Raw genomic sequence first — 24,825 nt, 5'->3', positions numbered from 1 at the left:
TAGTGATCACTTTGTCCAGCAATATCTGTACCTAAACAGCACAAAAACAAGCACTTTGCCTCAATTGTTAGTTGATGGAGGGAAGGTAACACTGACTCCTCCTGATAGGTTGTTCCCACTGGTCCACTTTCTTGACTTCAACAGAACAGGAACTCTCTTATGTTTCAGCCTTAATTGGGAAAGGAGGTAACAATTCACATGGGGAGAGATGAAGAACAAGAAAGAAAAGAAAAAAACAAAGTAGAAACCAAAGAAAGAAAAAGACAGGAAGAGAGGAAGAGGGCAGGGAAGGAAGTCTACTTTGAAGTGCTTTACCGTAAATGAAATACTTACAAACCATACTGCAGTCACTGTCAAATAAACAGCAACCAAATTGTGCACAGTAAGCTCCTACAAACAGCAATATAATAATAACCAGACAGTCTGTGTTTTATTGTGTGTATCAGGAGATAAATATTGTTCACAGCAGTAGGAGGCCTCCTCTTCTTTGGAATAATGTCATGAAAATGTCGAAGTCTGCCTAAAGTAAAGCCTCTGGTTTAATGTCTCAGCTGAAAGTAGCAACACAAACCTTTCTTCTCTGGATCATCCACAAGCTTTTATATCTATGATCTGCTTAAGGTCAGAGCCGCAGGGGATATAGATAACACAATGGCACTGTGGAGTAATAAATTACCGACAGTCTGAGGAGTGACCATTCATGAGCATAGGAAACATTTGGACATACCTTAAAACTCCATAGGCTCTCCCATTCAGAAAGATGCTGCAGCAGAATTTGCTTTTCTCAGACAGCTGCACAGTGACTTGGTGGTTGGCGCTGTCATTTCACGGCACCAGGGACCCAGGTTCAATTCCACCCTGAAATTTGCACGACCACTCCCCACCAACCTCTCCCCCCACCCCTTCCCCACCCTCCCGTGTCTGTGTGGGTTTCCTTTGAGTGCTCCAGGTTCCTCCCACAGTCCAAAGGTGTGCAGCTAAGGTGGATTAGCCATGCTAAATTGCCCTGTAGTGTCCAGGGTCTTTCAGAATAGGTGGATTAGCCATGGGAAATGTAGGATTATGGGGATAGGCTGGTGGGTGGGTCTGAGTGAGATGCTCGTCGGATGGTCAGTACAGACTCGATGGGCCAAATGGCCTCTTTCCACGGTTTAGAGGTTCTTTGGGTCATGAGACTTTACCATTCCCTTTCCCAGACAGCAATGAAGGAGATTCATTGAATATCCCTGTGGCCAAGATCCTTGTTTACTAAGGGAGTCAAAGATTATCAGGAGTGGAAAGGAGAGGTAGAGGCCCCAATTAGATCAGAAATGACCCCACTGAATGACAGAGTAGACTACAGGAGCAGAATGGCTTACTCCTGCTCTTAGTATGTACGTTAGAAGTTAGTAATCCATTAAAGGGGCATAGTCTAATCCAATATCTACAGTTAAAACAGCTTCAAATTAACAGTGTATTAACCTCCAAGCTAAAGTAATGAACATAATGGAGAAAATGGCAAAAACCTTTATGAAAGAAATAACGATTCCAGAGGTCATAAATTCCAGGGATCATAATTCACATAATAACATAGAAACCTTGCTAAGGGAACATGAACAGCTCAGATCTAGATTGCCATTCAAAAAATCTCAGGACTAAATATGGTGTTGCGAGCTGAACCAGTCAAACTGACAAATTAGATATAGCAATTCAGTTTTCAGAAATGGGTTGGAAGGGAGAATTTTAGATTCCTTGGTCATTTTTGGAAAAAAAACAGACATTGGGACAATGGAGGATAATGAAGCTTAGTAAGATGGGCAGGTCTTAAACAGTACAGAGAATAGAAATTAATAGCACAGAAGTTTTCTAACCAGATAACCTGGTTTGAAGTACACAGTGAAAGAGTAAGATAAAGAGCTTTTGAGGGTTGCTGTAGACAACGAGGGCAACAAAAATGGGAAAACAGGTTAGTTTATAAAGAGACAGGTTTGTGCAAACAGAAAAATCAAATTGGCGTGCTATTAGGAAATGGTCAAGCAGTTTCCGTCTGAACTCCTCAATACTACTTTGGGAGTATTTGGGCTGGAAGTGTAAGGAACACTATAAGCTACACCCTAAATATAGAATGTTAATGAATAGATGCTTGGTCTTCTTAGGTACCAATCTGAAACCAATCAACTCAAAGACAATCAGGAAGCACTTCAATCATGTCATGGAGATACAGAAATGAAAACAACAGTGATTTTCAAGAATATGCTGAGTAATTATGACTGAGTACAGAGAATAATTAGAGACCAAGGACTGGTTCATACAAATTGAAGGAATGTGAATATAAATGAATTGATAAAGTAATATGAAGATGTTCATAATGAAAAACATATGATACAAAGCATAGAAATAAAACAAGAAGGAAATCCAATGCTAACGGTGTAAACGTTACTTACAAAAATTGTAAAATAGGTACCACGAGGGCATAAGAGAGAAATAAAACTTAGGGCAGCTTTATAATTGAAATGCATGTTGGGACATCCTTCAAGTATTGTAACAGCAAGAAAGTTATTAAAATAAGATTAAGGGCAGAATGTTATCAATCTCCAGTGGAGAAATAGAGATGGAGGGATTGAGAAACACCAGGGAGTTGTGTCAGGACATCTCCCTGACACAGTCCTCCCATGGGGTGCTTTCTGAGCAGCAGGAATAATGGGTAATTTGCAGAATTAATGAATTGGTAAAGGACAATTTTCCCAGGCTGTTGGCATTTTGCCTTTCAGGAGCTTCTTGAGGTGCCACTAAAGCCAGAGACTCCATTGCGCAGGGAGAGGGCTGCCAGCAATAAATTATGACCATTATAGCTGCCACACTGTACTGCAGGCTGTTCCCCTTTCATAGAATCACAAAATCTTTAGTGTGTGGAAACAGGTCATTCAGCCCAACAAGTTTAAACCAACCCTCCAAAGAGTAACCTACTCAGTCCCATTCCCCATACCCTATATCTACCCCTGACTAATGCACCTAACCTACACATCCTGAACACTATGGGCAATTTAGCATGGCCAATTCACCTAATCTGCACATCTTTGGATTGTGGGAGGAAACCAGAGCACCCAGAGTAAGCCCACGCAGACATGGGGAGAATATGGAAACAGACAACCGCCTGAGTCCCTGGCACTGTGAGGCAGCAGTGCTAACCACTGAGCCACCTTGTCGCCCTTTGCTACTTCTCTTCTTGGTACACATAGAAATATATTTAGTTCTCATACCAAAGGGAAATGTTCTGACATTCTCCTCATCACTTCAGCACTGACTACCTCTCTCATAGCACTGACCAGAGATGTCGGCCTTCTGTTTGAGCAGACAGTTCATCCACCGATCTTAATTCCACCTCAGAGCCTGGCAACTCTTTATTGTTTCCTCATGGCAATAAGAGAGACATCTCATCCCTTTCTGGCTTGCTGGATAACTGAAAGGTCACCCTGAAAACAGGAGCCCCAATCTTACTCTGAATAACCGAAATATGGTCAAAACAGGTGACAAATTAAAAACTGCGAGTCAGAGTTTTCAGCCTGTGCACGTACCTGCACACGAGTATTTCTCATTCCATTCTCATTGTTTACAAGAATGAGAGCAGAAATGTACAGTATTCAAACAGGACTAGACAGGCTAAATGTGGAAAGACTGTTTCCAATGATCAGGGAGTCCAGAACTAGGGTCATAGTCTAAGGATGTGTGATAGGACATTTAGGACAGAGATGAAGAAGAAATTCTTCAACCAAAGAATGATGAGCCTGTGGAGTTTTCTACCACACAGCACTTTTAAGGTGAAAACAGTGAATGCTTTCAAGGAGGAGTTAGATAAAGTTCTTAAGGCTAAAAGGAAATGGAATGGGGAGAAAGCGCAAAGAGGCTATTAAATTGGATAATCAGCCATGATCATATTAAATGGTTGACTCAAAGGGGTGTATTGCTTATTCCTACTCTTATTTTCTCGGTTTCTATTTATTATAATGGACAGGGAAATCACATTCTGGAGAGCAGACAACCCAAAATTAAGCTCCTATGACCTCCTCATGGAAGTGTTTACTAGGGAAGATAATAATAATGTTATCGAACAGACTATGACATCACTTTCATGGAGGAACCGAGAAGATTTAAAAGCTCAAAGCGAATTGAAGTGTGAAATACCTGTTCCAGCTTCAAGTGCTAAGTCAGACAACTGATGAAAACTATCAACAGCTGCCATCATGAGGAAGTCAAAGAATACAGGGGAAACAAGATACTGTGCCTGAAAGTGATCAAATCCCCAGAGACTTACACAAAGAATGCATTTCAATCTTTCATGTAGTCTCACATTTCAGATGAGGACAGGCTGCTTGAAGTCCCACCCAGAGAAAACAGCCATCACCATTTGAGTTAAGATTTAATAACAGCTCAAGTCACAATTAGACAATGACTCCAGTATAAAAGTGAGTCTTGTCAATTTCAAGCCAGGTCTAAGGAAAAGGTAACAATAGGTGCTGAAGTCACTTTCCACATTGTTTCCACAGGTGAAGAGATCCTTAGGCACAGGGGCTTGTGTCCTTACATTTGGGCCAGAAGCTCAGAGTTCAAATTCCACCTTAGGACTTGATGCCCACAGAAGGTGTGCCACAACATAGTCAGACACATTGATTAGCAATCTCTAAGTCCATTTGATATGCTCACAGCAGGTATTAAGAGCAAGTAAGTTTCCAGGTCAGACGAATCATGTGACAGCTGTTGTATTTGGATCCAACAGAGATAATACGAGATTGCTCCCCTTCTCCTCCCCTGTGCTTCTATCAAAAGAATGAAAATAACCATTTTCCGACCCCTTTCAGTTCTGAAGTGTCAAACCAGCCTCAAAATAGAGTCATAGAGTCATAGAGATGTACAGCAAGGAAACAGACCCTTCAGTCTAACCTGATGAATGCCGACCAGATATCCCAACCCAATCTAGTCCCACCTGCCAGCACCCGGTCCACATCCCTCCAAACCCTTCCTATTCATATACCCATCAAAATGCCTTTTAAATGTTGCAATTGTACCAGCCTCCACCACTTCCTCTGGCAGCTCATTCCATACACGTTCCACCCTCTGTGTGAAAAAGTTGTCCCTTCGATCTCTTTTATATCTTTCCCCTCTCCCCTCTAGTTCTGGACTCCCTGACCCCATGCCCCCCCATAATTTTGTAAATCTCTATAAGGTCACCCCTCAGCCTCTGACGCTCCAGGGAAAACAGCCCCAGCCTGTTCAGCCTCTCCCTATAGCTCAGATTCTCCAACCCTGAGAACATCTTTGTAAATCTTTTCTGAACCCTTTCAAGTTTCACAACATCTTTCCGATAGGAAGGACACCAGAATTGCACTCAATATTCCAACAAGTGGCCTAACCAATGTCCTGTACAGCTGCAACATGACCTCCCAACTCCTGTACTCAATACTCTGACCAATAAAGGAAAGCATACCAAACACCTTCTTCACTATCCTATCTACCTGCGACTCCACTTTCAAGGAGCTATAAACCTGCACTCTAAGGTCTCTTTGTTCAGCAACACTCCCTGGGATCTTACCATTAAGTGTATACATCCTGCTAAGATTTGCTTTCCCAAAATGCAGCACCTCGCATCTATCTGAATTAAACTCCATCTGCCACTTCTCTGCCCATTGGCCCATCTGGTCAAGATCCTGTTGTAATCTGAGATAACCCTCTTCACTGTCCATTACACCTCCAATTTTGGTGTCATCTGCAAACTTACTAACTGTACCTCTTATGCTCGCATCCAAATCATGTATGTAAATGACAAAAAGTAGAGGACCCAGCACCGATCCTTGTGGCACTCCACTGGTCCACTGGTCCACTGGTCACAGGCCTCCAGTCTGAAAAACAACCCTCCACCACCACCCTTTGTCTTCTACTGTTGAGCGAGTTCTGTATCCAAATGGCTAGTTCTCCCTGTATTCCATGAGATCTAATCTTACTCTATTTCTCTCTCCACAGATGCTTCTAGATTTGTTGAGTTTATTCAGAAATTTCTGTGTTAGATTTCTAACATCTGTAGCCTTCTGCTTTCATTAATACTAGATTTAAAAATTAAGCACCACCCATGTTGATAATGTCATGCAGAACGTGTACTGCAGAAAGGAGTTTGTGAGACAAACCTGAGGTTACTGTGTCTTTATCAGCCTCTACAGTAAAGAAAGTCATAAGCAACATGCTATACATAGCTGCTGTGGTGCAATTAACTTCATACTGTCTAATATGACCACTAGCAGCAGTAGTAGTCACCAAATGACCACAGAGCTGCTTTCTCATTACAGAGAGATGACTGGTGATGAGTTTAACCTAACGGTGGTGAGTTTGAGAAAATGGGACCTTCTCGGTGACCTCCGCTGATGTGGAATTGAACCTGGACCAATGGCATCCCTCTGCATCGCAAACCAGCCATCCAGCCAACTAAACTAACTGACTCCCCAATATGAATGATACCATTTAAAGAACAAAGGTAGCATTAATATGGGAATACCATCACCTGCAAGTTTCCCTCCGAGTCACTACCATCCTGACTTGGAAATATATCGCCGTTCCTTTATTGATGACGTACTGGTACATGCCAAATCACCGGTCAACCAGCTTAACATCATGAGGACACCTTGGAGAAGTCACTTGGTAATCACTAATTGTCAGGCTAGAGCTCAGTCATCAATATGCCAAATCTTCAGGCACATTGAAGATACTATCAGACACGAGCCATCAACAGGGTAAAACACAAAGAATCTTTAATACTCACCAACTTCCCCACCAGCCCTTGTGTATGTGGATTTGTTCATTTTCCATTAAGTTTTGCCTCATTGTCATCAAGTATTTCTCCTGATGGATTGAAGTTAGGAGGTTCTTTATGATGTCTGCCCAGGGATACAGTTATCTAAGTTTTACATGAGATTTTTGTAATGTATGGCATCCCTGATGCTGTAGTTGTGTGCAACGGGCCACAGTTTGGGACTGATTGTTTCAGTCTTTTCAAGTCCTATGTACCTAGGTACCTTGCACCTTTTCACTGAGTGTATATATAACAATAAAGCTAATTCATTCAGAAAGCTGATTCTGAATTTCAGCCTGTCACAAGCAAAGTGTTAGAGTCACAATATAATGGGGAACCTGGATGTAGGGTGGAATGCTGAAGTCACTCTTGAAGAAGAATTGTGATTTCTACACAACACAGTTGAAGTATAGATTCACCCCTCTCCAAGACAATCTTACATCAGAATTATTGATGGGCAGAAAACTGAAGACTCAACTCCCTATCCTACGTAAGGAATTGGTTCCACACAATACTTCATGATTACTAAGCAGTACACGATAAAGAGCAATTCTATTGCCCACATCATGCCTCACAGAACCCACTGTGTGAGGAATGTGCCATAACTAGGAATGGAGGACACACATTACAAAAACCTCATGTCAGACTTGAATAACTGCATCCACGACCATCATATATAACTGCTTAACCTTGATCCAATGGGAGAAACAATTAATGGCAATAGAATAAGACTGCATCAAAAACAAACAAATCCAGCCTTTCATATCTCCAAACTCTGGTGGTGAGTTTAGTGAATAGGGTTGAATCAGGGATTCAACAGTAAAGTACAAACTTTACAGATGCCAACAGAGAACACACATTACTCGTATTGCCAAGAGGATTGTATAATGAACATGGAACCTCATCCCATTACAGTTGAGTCATCCACAGATAATTTATTGGGATTAACCAATGGCAATTCTGTAAACTGAAGACAATTGGAAAGGTCAGAGCATTACGAAGTCCCAACAAACTATGTTCTACCCAAGAGAAAAAACACTTCAAATAGAACACATTCATGGAGAATAATGCAAACTCCTAGATCGCCTGAATTTGCAAAATCAAAGACTTAGAGGGAGAGGTGGGTTACTGGTAAGTGTAAATATACAAACAATCATATAATTTAATAATTATGAGGGTAAAAAAGATGAGATGTATACAGGATCCCCGATTTACAAAAGCCTGACTTAGTTACGAACACGAGTAATTTTAAAATTGCATTATATGAACATTTCCTGTACTTTATGTTGACTTGAATTGTGTTTTGATTTGTATACTTCTTACCATCTCCTGATAATGTAGCACATAGGCATGTAACCTGTATACAGTTATTGTATTGCAATAGACCTCCTATTGCTTACTGAACAAACTCTTCTTGTTAGACCAGAAAGGCAGATATCTAAATCCACACTAGTCCCCTTTGGCCTCATAGAAACCCACATACAACAGAATCTGTACTGCACAGCTCCCCACTTGAAATGACTTAATATGTCTTTGAAATGAGCAAGCATCATCCTCATTCCATTGAGCCCCCAGAAACAAACAGTTGAAACTTTATTGCTGGAACAGCACAGCAGGTCAGGCAGCATCCAGGGAACAGGAGATTCGATGTTTCGGGCACAGGCCCTTCTTCAGGAATGAAGGGCCTGTGCCCGAAACGTCGAATCTCCTGTTCCCTGGATGCTGCCTGACCTGCTGTGCTGTTCCAGCAATAAAGTTTCAACTTTGATCTCCAGCATCTGCAGACCTCACTTTCTCCCCAGAAACAAACATCCCTCCTTGTGAGTGCTGAGTCACCTTAAAAATGTTGTCAAAAAGAACTGAAGACCTAAAAATTATGTGGGAACAGCAATTTGAAAACAAATATTATAGGCTCTGTGACCTTCCCAAACAAAAATACTTCCCAGGATGGCTGCCAACTTTCAGAAAATGCAAATGAAAATAAATTTGATCTAGTCATGTCATGGCTTCTACACAGCCACTGAAAGATAGCAAAATAAATATGTTTGACCTGCAACCTATTACATTCTTGTCCTCCAGAAAAAGAAATGCTGACGTCGATTTGGAAATCCTCTGTAGCAATATCACCAAAATCTGAGAACATAACAGGACAATTCACAGGCACAGACCACTACCTTTTCCATGGCACAGTATACTTCAGATTTCTAGAATACATGACATTTCAGATTCTAAGATTTGTCAAATGCTTAGTGTAAGTGAAGATTAATTTAGGAGAAAAAGAAGCGGAATATGTGTAGTCAGCCATGACCTATGCAAAGATCTTAACACTGGAATCATTTGGTGCAAAGAGAGACTGGTATCCTTACCGGTACAGTCAACCCCATTGGGGAGGAGGCTAAATCCAGGAGAACATTCACCTTGGCAATCCTGGCAAGCACCATCAGCTGTAACAATAAATGGAACGTAGCTTTAGAAGTTTATTATAAGTGTTCCTTACATGTTGCCCCATCAAACATTACCAGACCAGGTCGAGCATGAGTATGTGATTGAACAAAATACCTTTATCTTTCTTCCAACACTGCGTTTCAGGAGTTCCACAAAAACTGGGAGTTTACTCAGGATTAGAAAACAATACATCTTACCCAAATATCAAGATTGATAGTGTACGGTAAGGAAAAGCTTGAAGAGCATTACATGAGTTGTTATCAATGCTGATTGATGACGCAGAGAGTAGAGAAATAAGAATCAACGTGGATTCAGAATTAACAAATTAGTTCACAAATCTACTGCAAGTTTTCAAAATGACAAGCTAAAATAAAACTTTATTAAGTAGTTGCTGGAAAAAAACATTTGTTGGAACTGTGCAGGACTTATCAATAATATTATTGTGGGTGGCATGGTGGCACAGTGATTAACACTGCTGCCTCACAGCGCCAGAGACCCGGGTTCAATTCCCGCCTCAGGCGACTGTGTGGAGTTTGCACATTCTCCCCGTGTCTGCGTGGGTTTCCTCCGGGTGCTCCGGTTTCCTCCCACAGTCTAAAGATGTGCAGGTCAGGTGAATTGGCCATGCTAAATTGCCTGTAGTGTTAAGTAAGGGGTTAATGTAGGGGTATGGGTGGGTTGCGCTTCGGCGGGTCGGTGTGGACTTGTTGGGCCGAAGGGCCTGTTTCCACACTGTAATGTAATCTAATTAATAATTACGCAGTGTCCATGTGTTCATTTGACAGTCACCAGTGTATTCCTCAAGGAAGCCACAGGCGTCGGTATCTAAGCATCCCACCACTGTATGAATCAATATTTATTAAACTTATGAATTTGGTAACTCACGTTGTTCAACTTTAACAACAGCACATATACCTAAATAGATGGTGTTGCCAGGCAAGTCCTGATAGGTCCAGCTCTCACTAACTTCCTTGTTGGATTCTGTGCAAGTGTAACCCTCTGCCGACCAGGGACAATGACCCAGGCAGGATTCAGGCAAGTTGCAGACTTTTATTCAAGCAACAACTGATTAACGCAGGGAGAGGGCCAAAGACCTTCCCGAATCTGGGCTCGACGTGAGAACCTAGTCATTAATTATAGCTCAAATCGGATGAGAGATCAATGATGCATTCTGATTTTTACACTGAAATACAGCATTTTTATACATTCTGAGTTACAATCATCACAGAACGTGGTCATTGTGTCTTTCCCCTTACTCCACATATCGATCCTGTGAAACATCTAATCAATGATGGGGATTCCTATGGACAGCTCTCGGTTCCCATGATCTCATGGTGCTTAACAGACATTGCAATCGCCAAGCCTTGGGATCTTTCTACGCATCCTATTAATATGCATTCCAAAGTTACAGTTTATACTCCTTCGGGTCTATCCCAGACTTGCTTATCTCTCAGGACTGCTTGAATTCTGTTATTCATTGTATTCCATGTGATATCTCTATCAAATTCTGTTATTCCTCTATATTTTCCACTGTCCCAATTATTTATATAAGTTGGTTTTAACTAACTGCTAAAAGATTCATAGTACTAATTGCCCATTATAAAGTTATATGTACTTTTTAACTAATAAGTTGTGAACAGTCTACTTCATTCAGGACATGCCAGGTGTCTTTTTAGAGATAAGGAAAGCGTTTCCTGAGACCAATCATCTTCACATCTAGGTTTAAATGTTTTTCCCCTGATGCTTATATTATACTTTGGTTAAACATGTACCTATACTTATGTTTAAATCTATCCCTATGATTATCAGAAGAATCTTTAACTTGAACCTATGTCTTAATATTGTGAATAACTTCAAAGAAACAACTGATTATTGTAAAATAACTTCAGCCGTTGTTTTCATAGCTGCTTAATGAGTTAAGCTGACTGGTTCACGGACTGAGATTTACACCCCTTGTTCTAAGTGGTGCTGTTCAGCTAATGGGATAACATCCTTTCATTAATGAGGCTGGAGTCAATTACTTATCTATCTTTAGGCATCCACTTATCAAACTGCCTCAGATGGTTGTTTGTAGGGCCTCCTATTCACCTTGGAGTAGCCCTGTTCAAAGGTACCTTTATATTTTACTTAAATGCTGGAGCAGGCTCTTTAATTCTACTTATCCCTCGTCAGCCATTTTGTGTCCTAATGCTGGAGCAGGCTGTTTCATTCTGTTTAACCCTTGTTGGCCATTTTGCGTCTTTCAAACTTGAGCTGTCCTTACAGGTTCCATGAGAAAAGTATCTTTGATAGAATCCTTGTATATTTCTGCTGTATAGATGATACTTTTGCTATATTTAAATCCAGTTACATGTCAGAATTTCTTTCCATGTCTTAATGGGCTTCAACCTAAGCTCAAATTCATCTTTGAAATAGAGCAGTAAAATGTGCTCCCGTTCCTCAATGTCCTAGCTGAGCATGGTCTCCTGTACACTGGGAAGACAAAACGCAGACTAGCGGACCACTTTGAAGATCACCTACTTTCTGTTTTTAAAAAGTGGCCCCAAGCTTCTGGTTGCTCCCCATTTCCAAGCACCACCATGTTCCCTGACCAATGCCTCTATCTCAGGCTTACTGCAGTGCTCCAGCAAACTTCAGCGCAACCTGGAAGAACAGCATCTCATTTTCTACTTGGGGACCCTGCAGCCTTCAGGACTCAATATTAAGTTCAATAATTTTATAACTTCAACAAATTTTTCCACACACACACACACACACACACACACACACCCAGGGCCCTGTTATGATGTGGGCTGCATTTAGTACAGACAATCCAGTTTCACCTACTCATTGTCCTCATTATGAACTTTTCCATTCCCTGACCTACTATCAACTATCCCTTTACCTTTCTAACTTTCTTTCCCCTGGGCTTGATTGCCAATTTGCTCAATCCTTCACCGTCCTTCCCCTCCTCCAAACATCCGGTCATCACATATCCTACCTTTTCCTTGCTACTATCAGTTCTGAAGAATGGTCACAGGACCTGAAACATTAACTCTGCTTTCTCTCCACAGATATTACCACTTGTGTTTAATTTCAGACTTCAAGCATCCACAATTCTTAATTTATAATATATATAATATGTATATATTTATTGTCTGAATACTGTCCAGTAAAGAGAATTTCCTGACATTTTCAGAAGTCACCAGTGGTATTCCACACAAGATTTGACAAGATTAATACCCACAGGATTAATGGCAACTGGGCTAAGGGAAAGCAGATGGATTTTAAATGTACCAGATCAACAGAAGGTGATGCCAAATAGAACAGGAAACAGAAAACATCTGTGCACAATGAAACCAGGTCCATTAGGAATGATTGAAAGAAGGACTGGGTGTGATTATTAACCACCCAATCAATAGCATTCAATCAGGAGAAATAGATCATGCACTAGGGGTATCTCATGAACAGTTGACTACAAGTCAATAAGCATTTACCCTGCATCAGCCATTTGTAGGTATTTATTTGAACATGTTGTGCCTTTCTACATCTCACATTACCTTCATCTAGACATGGATGGTTCAGAGAAAATCCATGCAAAAGCTACAAGTATGACTGAGTTTCTGAGGTTGAAGAAACAATTCCCAAAACTAAACAGCTACACTGCACAAAAGAGGAATGAAGGGGACATTGCCAAGTTTTTTTATATTCTGACAGGAATAATGCAAGATACAAATTCGAGCCCGTTTGTTAACTTGGGCTCTTAAAACATGAGGGCATAAGTGTACAACTGAAATCAAAGCAGAGTACACTGAAAAGGTAGAACATGGATAATGAAGAAACTACTTCCCTCATCAAAAACTCAAACATTTTTTGTGCAGTGTCTAAAGTTGGGCAATATGAAAGACATTAAGACCATATATTAACATATTTTTATTAAGAAGAATTTTTTTTCCTTTTGAAAATTGCAACAAGTGCAAAACCAAACAATTCAAACCAATATTAAAAAAACAAAACCAGTAATTACCTAAACAAATACTAATAACAAAGCTACAAAAGGAAAACCTTAACAATAATAATAATGATAACAAACGTAACATAGCTCAGCAGAACAAAGCAATAGCCCTTAATCATTGAGCACATAAGTTAATACGTGTTCATACGTTTGAAATTCCTCCCCTCTGGATGCCAAACCAATTACTTAGAATTGCCATGGCTATATAAAGCCTCTTGCTCATTTCTCCCTCCAATTCTATTTTGATTTAGTCCCTACCCTCCCCTTCACTGTTTTGATCACATAGCACTGCCCTTTGATGTGAAGGGCAGTGTTTGTCACTGGCCACCCGGGTGTTTTCCTATCTTCCTGGTGGTGGAAATTGAATAAAGATTCGTGCACTTTGTGTCTTTCACTGTGTCTCACACCTGCACACACACACCATGGGTGCTGGGGATAAAATAAGCACTACCGCACTTAGGTGGTAGTGTGGGGGTTAAATAGATAGAAAAAAAAGGATAAAAAAAAAAAAGCCTCTTGTTAGTATGGCGGACAAATCTGTACCCAGGTAGTGCAAAAAGGGCCGCCATGTCTTATAGAAATTCTCAGTTTTATGGTGCACCATACTCATCAGAAAGTCCAAGGGGATGTGCTCTATAACTTGCTTACGCCAGCCCCGGGGGGCTGTCCGACACCCACCTTAATAGAATGTTCTTTCTGGCACAAAAGGTGAGGATACTGAAAAGCCTTTTTTGTGTGCATCCAATGCATGAGAATTAACAAAGCTAAGAAGAAAAGATAACGGGTCCATCTCCACCTCCATCCCCAAGGCTCCTATAGCACTCCAGTACACCCACAATCTGTGGCGGGACCAAAGACAATGAGTAAGCTTGACCATGCTCACTTTACATTTCAGACACATTGGAGGTGCTCCCGCTTTAAATTTAGCGAGGCGGTCTAGGGCCAGATGGACCCTGTGGAGAATCTTCAATTGCAAGACATGGGTCCTGTTGCAAATCGAAATTCTCCTTGAACCTTCCCAGATATCTTCCCATATTTCAGAAGAGATCTCAACGTCTCTCCCATATCCTACACAGCCATTCTGTCTTGTCCGAGGGGCCCTCTCCCAATAGATGATAAGCATTGCCAACAGATAATGTACCCTCAGCACTCAACACCCTCTTCTCCATGTCAGTTAGAAGTGTGGTCTCTTTTTGTGTGAAGTTTCTAATTTGAAAGAAATAAAAGAGATCCCTACTGGGCAATTCATATTTCTGAGCCAACTGGTCAAAAGACCAGTATGTCCCTTTCAAATAAATCACTCAGACAAGACCCAATCACTAAGACACGTCCCTAGCTGCCCATTGGGTTTAAACCCAGAGTCCATCATCCCTGGCTGAAAGCCTGGCATACCAACTATGGGTGTCAAAAATGATGTTTTGACAATATTGCCCTCACCCTAACGCATTGCCCTCCATGCCTTGACTGTATTGATGACTATTGGGCTATGGCGATATTCCTTAACTGTTCTCCTTTTATCCAAGAACAACAGGCTAACAAAGGGACATCTCGCCTGAGATGCTTCAATGTCCAACCAAAGTGAGTGTGGGTCCCCCCCAGGCCCAATCATTCACTAAGACAGCAATGAGCTTAACTGATAGTTTTTGTTATCTGGGATGCCGACTCTACCCAATATGTAAGGTAACCGCAATTTAGTCCATTTAATTAGGGGCCGCTTGCGATACCAGACAAAAGAACTAAACCAGCCACTCAATCTTCTAGATACTTGCTTAGTAAAAAGCAAAGGAAGCATTTGTCTAGGATACAACAGACGGGGCAGAATGTTAATTTTAATGAGGGCTATCCGACCTAACCAAGAGATCAGAAGCACCTCCCCTCTATGAAGGCCCTGCTTGATTTGTTGAATAAATAGGCAAAATTGACTTTAAATAGCTGATCAAAAATGGGAGTAATAAATATACCTAAGTAGAGAAAGCCTTCCTGCGACCATCTAAAGGGGAACCGAGATCCACCCTCAGGATCATGCACTCTCGGGAGACCACCCATGGGCATGTCCTCTGACTTTGCAAAATTGATCTTATAAGCCGAGAAGCCACCAAATAAGTTAATGCTTTGTTTCAGATGTGGCACTGAGACTGTTGGGTTTGATAAGAAGACAAGAGTGTTATCCACATACAATGCGATCTTATGTGACTTTGTCCCCACTTCTGCAGTGGTTACATTGGGATCTCTGCGTATTGCCTGTGCCAGCGGTTTAATCACCAATGTGAAAAGCAATGGTGACAAGGGACAGCCCTGTCGACTGCCCCAACAAATATTAAAATTGCTTGACCGTACACCATTGGTGAGCACTATGGCAAGAGGATCACTACACAAAACCTCCAGCCACCTGATGAAGGTCTCTCCCAGGCCAAACCACTTCAAAGTATGAAAAAGAAATGGCCACTCGACCCTGTCAAATGCCTTTTCCACATCTAAGGAGATCACCAATCCCCATACCAATCGCTGGTGACATACTTGGATCATGTTAAGTAATCCCTTGACATTATCCATCGATCTGTGACCTTCTATGAACCCTGTCTGGTCCTCCTTAATGATAGAGGGCAGTACAGTTTCTAGCCTTAATGCCAGAGTCTTGGATAGAATTTTGAAGTTGATATTCAGGAGTGAAATGGGCCTACAGAAAGCACTGTCTTCTGGGGCCTTCCTTTTTCAAGAATGAGAGAGATGTTCGCCTCTTTGAGAGATGGTGGGAGAAGACCACAACTACGTGAGTCATTAAACATATTAAGCATTGGCCCTGACAATATACTTATAAATTCCTTATAGAACTCACTGGGGAGCCTGTCTGGACCCGGCATGTTTCCATTCTGGAGCTGCCTCACAGCCTCCTGCATCTCTTGCTCTGACAATGGGCATTGAGGAGAAACCCTTTTTCAGGGGTCACTGCCAGAAGGCCCAAATTCTTAAAAAAGAACTCCATCCGAACCCGCCCACTTTCACAGCTTTCAGAATGGTATAATTCAGAGTAAAATTCTGAAATTCTGCATTAATCCTTTTAAATTTCCAGTGTCCTCTCTGATCAAGGTAATGGCTTGGAGGGCACTCCTTTTCCTAGCAAGGTAAGCCAGGTACTTGCCTGGCTTATCCCCAAGCCTTTGACTTGCAAATGTAAGCTCACTCTTGGCTGTCTGTGAGAGCATGGAGTTCAGTGTAGATCTAAGTGATGTGATCCTCTGCAGCTTAACTAGCTAAATATGCCTTTTTAGCTACTTTCAGACGCATCTTGAGGAAGCGTTGCTGCTCACCCATCTGTCATTTCTTATTGGTTGAATAGGAGATAATCAACCCTCTAGCATAGGCTTTAGCTGTTTCCCAGAGAATGGATGGGCTTCTGGCCGAGGCTGAATTAATATCTAAAAAATCCCTGAACTCAGTAGAAAATAATTCAATAAACTTGCGACCCTTAAGGATAAAGGGGTCCAGTCGCCAGTGTCTCAAGCCTATCACTGTATCCTTACTCTTGACCATTAAACACACTGGGGCGTGATTGGAAATAGTGATTATTGCCAATTGTCATTATTGCCACCGAGCCCAGATGTGCTGTGGGAGTCAGAGAAAGATCAATCCTGGTATGGCATTTATGTGGGTTCGAGAGGAATGTGAAGTCCCTGTCAGTAGGGTGAAGGTGCCTCCAAACATCTACCAACCCCAATTCAGCACACAAGCCCCTTAATTGTTTAGGTTGCAAAGAAGCTATCAGCGGGCCTTTGGGCAATCTGTCTACAGTAGGATCTATGAGACAATTGAAATCCCCTCCTTGATATGTTGAGATGCAAGGTTAACTAGCCTAGAAAGTGCATCCATCAAGCATTTAAGGGGGTGGGCCGGGGGACAGTAAACATTTAAGATCCCATATTCTTCCCCATGTATCAAAGCTTTAAGGATTACGAATCTCCCGCGTGTGTCTTTAATGCACTCTAATAACTTAAATTGGAGAATCTTTCTAACTAAAATGGCCACCCCTCTACTTCTCGTATTGAAAGATGAGAAATAAATCCGGTCATACCCCATTCTGTTGCAACTTCAAATGCTCTGCATCATCCAAGTGTGTTTATTGTAATAATGCAACATCCACCCTCTCCCTTTTAAGGTTGGAAAGTGCCTTCTTCCTCTTGACAGGCGAGTGACTTCCCATAATATGCCAGGTGCACCACTCACACACATCCTTAATCACAGCACCATCTAGTTTCCAGCGAGGAGGAACCCAAACTACAAATCACTGAGATATAATGCAAAAGAATCCACAAAACCTAAAAATTACACAGACTAAAATAACATCCAACAGATCTACAAAACTAATAAAAACTGTATACAGCAAAAACAGAAAAACAAAAAATCGCCAAAGGCACTGATTGGAGGTATTTACCGTGCTGCGCACCCACCCCCCACAATTCAAAGGGGGTACCCACACACCTACACAACCTACACATCTACTAACCATCCCAATTGCCCTCTCAACTTCCACCAGCTAGGGTCACACCACATACACTGACTACCTGGTAGAGAAAAAAAAACCCAAGAGCAAGGTTAGTACCATAGACAAGTAAACTAAAAATAAATATGTCACCCATCCCTTAACATAACTTAGAAATTAAAAATAAATACTCTATCCATCCCAGATATCATTTCACACAACGTATTACCAGAAAGGAGACTCACCAAGTCCTTTTTAAAGAAGAGCAAACCCGATCAGCTCTGTTCTCTACGCCTACTTGGCCGTTTGACTTAAGTGTCCACAAAGTTGTTCGCTTTCTCTGACCTGCTGCGCTTTTCCAGCAACACATTTCCAGCTCTGATCTCCAGCATCTGCAGACCTCACTTTCTCCGCTTTCTCTGATGACAGTCGAACAAATGTATGGATCCATTATGATTGATTCAAGCACTGTTGGATATCTTAAAGAATACTGGATCCCAAGCTCTCTCAGTCTCCTCTTGACGCTGTCGTAGGACTTCCTTTTCTGGACCACTGCCGCCTAGAAGTCTTGAAAAAACATGACCCTGGAGCCGTCACACACCAATGCCCTCTCTTCCCTTCCCTGGGCTCTAAAGGCTTCCATGACCCTCTGCTTGTCTTTATAATAATGGAACCTTACCAGGACAGGGCGTGGGCGCTGACCCACACCTGGTTTTCATGCCACGATCTGATGGGCTTTTTTAATTGTTATCCTTCCCTTCTCAGTCTCCAAACCAAGGAACTCTGGGAACCACTTCTCGAAGAACTTCACTGGTCACTCACCTTCCATCCCCTCCGGTATGCCAACAACATGCAGGTTCTTTCTTCTGCCCCTGTTTTCGAGATCATCTACCAGATCCAACAGACCCTGGATCTGTATTTCCAGGTGTTCAATCCAGCTCTTGGAGGAGTCAGTCTCTGCCTCTATCCCTGCAGCCCGGCGCTCAAGCTCATTGGTCCTTTTTCCCAAGTCTTGCAGCATAGCAGATACTTCTCTTCAATGTTTTCCTGGATCTGCCTCCCCAGGACCTGCATGATTTTGCCAACTCCTCCACCAGGGTGTGGTGAGTAAGCAAGCCCACTGCTTCAGTGGGCTGGGCCATGGCCCGGCCCTGGCCCAGGGTGAGCTTCCTCCTTTCTTTGGCATTCTTCAGCTGCAAGGACAAAGGTAAGTAAGATTTTTCAGGTTTCCAGTTCCTTTACTGTGTTTTTGCGCACTGTAGAGTGTTTTGGATGGGTTTGTGCTCTGTCGGACCAGTGTTGCAGCGCGGAGCCCAGCAAATGCGATCCTACCAGGACACCGCCATCTCGGATCCCCTCTGAAGACCATATTTTAGTGGAGCAGAATTAGACCATTCAGCCCATCAAGTCTGCTTTGACAGGTTTGTTTCTTAACCCCGCCATCCTGCCTTCTCCCTCACTAATAAAGAACTCACCTGTTTTAAATATAGTCATTGAGTTTGTCTCCACAGCTTTCTGCATGACAACAGAGCATAATCTCACAACCTTCGTCAATGAGGCAAAAGTGAGGACTGCTGATGCTGGAGATCAGAATCTAGATTAGAGTGGTGCTGGAAAAGTACAGGCAGCATCCGAAGAGCAGGAGAATCACTGACTAACTTCAGTATAAAACAATTGAACAAGTCCATCGCTAAGAATGTACTTAAAGATAACAAAAATCAAAAGCAAAGACATAGATGTTCAAAAACATAATAAGTTGCACACTATTAGATCCTTGATGACATCTTCTACAGAAAGCCATGAATACATAATTCAAGACAAGTTTATATACAATGGACTATAGCTCAACTATCATTGCCTTAGAACAATCTTGTTTAATTAAAACCCTTCCATTGAGCTCAAGTCTTCAATCAATGTAACAGATAAAGACAATTTTCCAACTGCAGAATCAGAAATGAAGTAACCATTGTATGTGAGAACAGTACATCATGTATAAGAGAGGAAAGAACTTACAGATACAAGTATGTCTGTCAAAGTGGAGCCGATATCCTGGATGACAGGTGCAATAGTAGCTTCCTGCTGTGTTGACGCAGTTATGAGCACAGTGGCCATCTCCAGAAGTACCACATTCATTGTTATCTTAAAACCAATGAAAGTAATTAATGCCCATGTTGTATTAAAATTGGTATGTCCTACTCTTCTGCCTATGATTAGCTGACTCTTTTAATACCATTTTCCAATCTGATATGACAATGTCTTCCGCCATGAAGTGACTCTATAGAGGAATTTATATAGATATCTATCTATCCTTACAGATTTTATACAGCATATTTCATTTGTGTTCTCCAAGTTGAACTTATTCTCTCGGCAAACCAGTTCAATTTTCTTTGTGCACAGATATTTCAAAATTAATTGTGCCTCTTTTTCCTCTTCCAATAGGTTTTCCAACAAACTGTATTTTCTCACTTTAGCGTCAAACTGCTTTCCTCCAGATCTCTTAAGCATGTGCTTGAGCTGCTTACCCTGCTGATCGTGTCTGGCCACTTGGTCTATTATTCACCATTCTAATTCCGCCACTAGCTGTGAGCAGAAAGTCAACCAACTGGACATTAGTGCCCTGAGGTTACCATGAAGGACTCTTCTACTCAACGTCTCCTCTCACCTGAAGTGTGCTGACCCTCAGCGTAAACCACCACCAGTTGTCTCTCTCTAATGAGAGAGCAGCTTATGGCCTGCTAAGTACTAACAATTCCTCTCTCTATCATCACCTCATCCTGCTACCTATCAACCAAAATCAACTGGAACCAATAAACTGACAATCCCCATTCTCCTCCAATGTTTCTCCACAGTTGTCCAGCTGCAAAGACCACTCTCACCAAGTTTCCTTCTTATCCAAATAATGGTTGCCAGAAAATGACTTGCAATGGCTTCACTTTCCATTCTTTCTCTGTTACTTCTGGTGTCCCCCAAGGATGCATTCTTGGCTCCTTTCTTATCTGCTCCAAATGCTTCTGCTCAGTGACATCTTCCAAATGCACAGTGCTGGTTTTTACACATACACTGACAACATTAGTTCCACCACCACCTTGACTCTTGACTCATTCATTGTCTCTAAACTACAAGACTGTTTATTCAAGTTCCAATAGTGGACCAGCACAAACTCCCCCCCATTGGAAAATCGGGATGATTCAAGACATCAACCTTTTGTCCTGCATCAAATTCTATCCATTTAGACCCATCCCTTTGGAATCTCACACCTTGTGGATATTGTACTGAACAAACATAAGAGAGCAGCATGATATGGAGCCCCAGTGATTGATAAAGCAATCTATCAATATCATAGAAAACCTATATAAAAGCAAAACACTAAAGATTCTGGAAATCTGAAATGAAAACAGAAAGTGATGAAGAGACTCAGCAGGTCTAGCAGCATCTCTGGAGAGACAAACAGTTCTAAAGAAGAATCATACCAGACTCAAAATGCTAATGGGTGTTGCTCTCTCCAGAGATACTGTCAGACCTGCTGAGATTCTCTAGCAGTTTCTATTTTTGTTTGTTCAGGCTCCAACATCCATAGTTTTTTGAATTATTTTAATGAATAATAGATCCTTGGCCAGAGGAGTAAAAGAAACTGACAAACTGAAACTTGCTGTTACGTGGCTAAAACACATTTCTGAAGCCTTCATTCAGTCTGCAAAGACTTCAGCTGGCCGGTAGCATCTAGTCTGCTTTCTAACAACCAGTAAGTTGAATCTACAAGGCCATTGAAAGAACAGCTAAGTCTGCCTCAAGCCCAAATAAATGTCTTGGAAACCTAGTTCCTGATGAAACCTTGCATTCAACTGAAAGATGAACCATGTTTCCACATATCAACATCATATCGCTGAGCCTTCCTTAATATTATGGGAAATTCTGCAAATTTTGCCTTGGGTAGCCATACCCACCTGAGTCATAGCTATTATGAAAAAGAACTCTCACTGAACACTAATCTGCAAGAGTTGGGCAATCACCAAGTAATATCTGAATCTTAACTTTCTTTAACTAAGTCAGTCTTCAAATCATAGAATCCCAGTGTGGAAGCAGGCCATTTGGCCCATCACGTTCACACCAACCCTCAGAAGAGCATCCCACCCAGATCTAGTCCGTAGCCCCCCCATCCCCACCCCATCCCTGTAACCCTGCAATTCCCATGGGGCTAACCCCCTTACCCTGCACATCCTTAGACACTATGGGGCAATTTAGCATGGTCAATCCACCTAGCCTGCTCATCTTTGGACTGTGGGAGAAACCTGGAGCACTCAGAGGTAATCCATGCAGTCAAAGGGAGAATGTGGAAACTCCACACAGACAGTCATCCAAGGGTGGAGTTAAACCAGAGTCCCTGGCACTGTAAGGCAGCTGTGCTAACTACTGAGCCATCTCTCCAACTCTCTATTTATTTATTTTTCCTTCCTTTTGTGCTTGAGTGTGCGTGTGTTCTAACAATCAGCCTCAGTCTGAATGAATGAATACAACATATTTCTGATTTAGTCCTAAAGAGAGCTTGTTTACTTAAAACATTGACTTCACACACAGAAGTTTCAGGAGAAACCTGCCAAAACCTGTTACAAAAGAGATAAAAATTTCGAAGACTTTTGCTTACAAGTACAAGGGAAGGAAAGTAAGAGTTAAATTTACTCCTCTAATTATATAAAAGTTAGTATAAACATACGAACAGATTCATGAACAGCTTCTTCCTCGCTGTTATCAGGCTTTTGAATGGACCTCTTTAATATTAATATTGATCTCTCTCTGCACTTTCTTGGTAGTTGTAACATTGTATCCTGCACTTGACTCTGATACCCTGATATACTTGTATAGTATAATCTACTTGTAATGCATGTAAGACAACACTTTTCACTTGACCTTGGTACAGGTGACAGTAATAAATCAAGTCAAAATTGAAATCTAACTCTAGAATCTTCTGTATCCCTAATTTGAGTTGTTCCACCATTTGTGGCTATGTCTTCAATTAGCAAGGCCCCCAGCTGTGGGATTCTCTCCTGCCACTGCTCTGCCCCTTGACCTCTCTTTCATTCTTTAACCCTCATTAAGATTTTGATCACCTGACCAAATGTCCCCTTTTGTGGCTCCATGTCATAGTTTATATAATGTTCTTGAGAAACAAAAGGAATTTAATTCTGAAAAGTGAGAGGTTTGATGCTTTTTAACAGTGCAAAAGACAAGGGAATAAATGCTGAAAGACAGGATCCTGATTCAGATTCCGATCACACTCTCATTTGTGTTAATGCCTTCAGCTGACTATGTCATAAACTTTGCAATTCTCTTTCTTTCAAGTTCTTTCTTTTAAGGTACTCCTTAAAACCTCTTTGGCTGAGCTTTTGTACATCTGAACTAATCTTTTATTTATTTATTCATGGAATGACGGCATCGCTGGAAACGTCAGCATTTATTGCCCATCCTTAATTGCCCAGAGGTCTGGAGTCACATGTAGGCCATACCAGGTAAGGATGGCATTTTTCTTCCCGAAAGGACATTAATGAATCAGATGGGGTTTTCCAACCATTGACAATGGATTCATGGTCATCATTAGACTCTTCACTTAAGTTCCTTATTGAATTCAATTCAACCATCTACCATAGTGGGATTTGAGCATGAGCCTAGTTTCTGGATTAATATTCCAGGGATAATACCACTGGGCCATCACCTCTCTTATGTGCCTCATTGGAAATTTTATTATGTTAAAGGCTCTATACAAATACAAATCGGGTTGTTGTTCCTGTTGTACCTGCAATTGTTTTGGGCTGGAAACCTGCTATCAATTAAAATAATGTTAATTGTGTACTATTCAATAAAATACTCACATTCTTGTCAAGCTAGATATAAAACTCCTCTCTTAACACAACTGCGTCACATGAGATTTTCAAGTATGTCGATGTAAATAACATTATTGAAAGCACCATCTCCTTGAGGGCAGAAATGAAGTAGATCTGCCCCAAATTGGGAAGTCATATCAATTAAGACAACCGACCATTCAGTTGTCAAAGAATCCTCTACTCAATGAATTAGAGCTATGGATGTAAGTTTACTCGCTGAGCTGGAAGGCTGATTGTCAGACATTTCGTCGTCATAATAGGTAACATAATCAGTGAGCTAGCAGAGAAGTGCTGGTGTTATGTCCCGCTTCCTATTTATGTGCATAGATTTCCTTGGGTTGGTAATGCCATTTCCTGTTCTTTTTCTCAGAGGGTGGTAGATGGGGTCCAAATTGATGTGTTTGTAGATACAGTTCCAGGATGCTTCTACGAATTCTCGTGCGTGTCTCTGTTTGGCTTGACCTGGGATGGATGTGTTGGCCCAGTCAAAATGATGTCCTTCCTCATTTGTATGTAAGATACTAGTGATAGTGGGTCATGTCTTTTTGTGGCTAGTTGATGTTCATGTATCCTGGTGGCTAGTTTCTGCCTGTTTGTCCAACTCAAACTTTGAGTCCGCTACATAGAGTCATAGAGATGTACAGCATGGAAACAGACTCTTCGGTCCAACCCGTCCACGCCGACCAGATATCCCAACCCACTCTAGTCCCACTTGCCAGAACCTGGCCCATATCCCTCCAAACCTTTCCTATTCATATCCTTAAATGTTGCAATTGTACCAGCCTCCACCACACCCTCTGGCAGCTCATTCCATACATGTACCATCCTCTGCGTGAAAAAGTTGCCTCTTAGGTCTCTTTTATATCTTTCCCCTCTCATCATAAACCTATGCCCTCAAGTTTTGGTCTCCCCGATCACAGGGAAAAGACTTTTTCTATTTATCCTATCCATGCCCCTCATAATTTTGTAAACCTCTATAAGGTCACCTCCCAGGCTCCGATGCTCCAGAAAACAGCCCCAGCCAGTTCAGCCTCTCCCTGTAGCTCAGATCCTCCAACCCTGGCAACATCCTTGTAAATCTTCTCTGAACCTTTTCAAGTTTCACAACATCTTTCCGATAGGAAGGAGAGCAGAATTGCATGCAATATTCCAACAGTGGCCTGACCAATGTCCTGTACAGCTGCAACATGACCTCCCAACTCCTATACTCAATACTCTG

General features: G+C 41.7%; 1 protein-coding gene across 5 annotated transcripts in view; it reads right to left on the bottom strand.

Moving 5' to 3' along the window:
• The window catches only part of LOC122557922 (von Willebrand factor C and EGF domain-containing protein-like), a 326,824-nt gene that overhangs the window by 85,212 nt on the left and 216,787 nt on the right, over positions 1-24,825 (bottom strand). For 3 of the 5 annotated variants that reach the window (XM_043706141.1, XM_043706142.1, XM_043706144.1), the window contains 2 exons: positions 19,744-19,869; positions 9,181-9,258 (listed from right to left, as the gene is read on the bottom strand). In XM_043706141.1, coding sequence (XP_043562076.1) covers positions 9,181-9,258; positions 19,744-19,869 — 204 coding nt within the window. The remainder of the gene's footprint in view (positions 1-9,180; positions 9,259-19,743; positions 19,870-24,825) is intronic. The other 2 variants (XM_043706143.1, XM_043706145.1) reach the window with 1 other exon arrangement.

The sequence above is a fragment of the Chiloscyllium plagiosum genome, chromosome 16 (assembly GCF_004010195.1).
Source record: "Chiloscyllium plagiosum isolate BGI_BamShark_2017 chromosome 16, ASM401019v2, whole genome shotgun sequence".
Lineage (NCBI taxonomy): Eukaryota > Metazoa > Chordata > Chondrichthyes > Orectolobiformes > Hemiscylliidae > Chiloscyllium > Chiloscyllium plagiosum.
The sequence above is the reverse complement of the archived record's forward strand: the minus strand, read 5'-3'. Positions and strand labels throughout refer to the sequence as shown.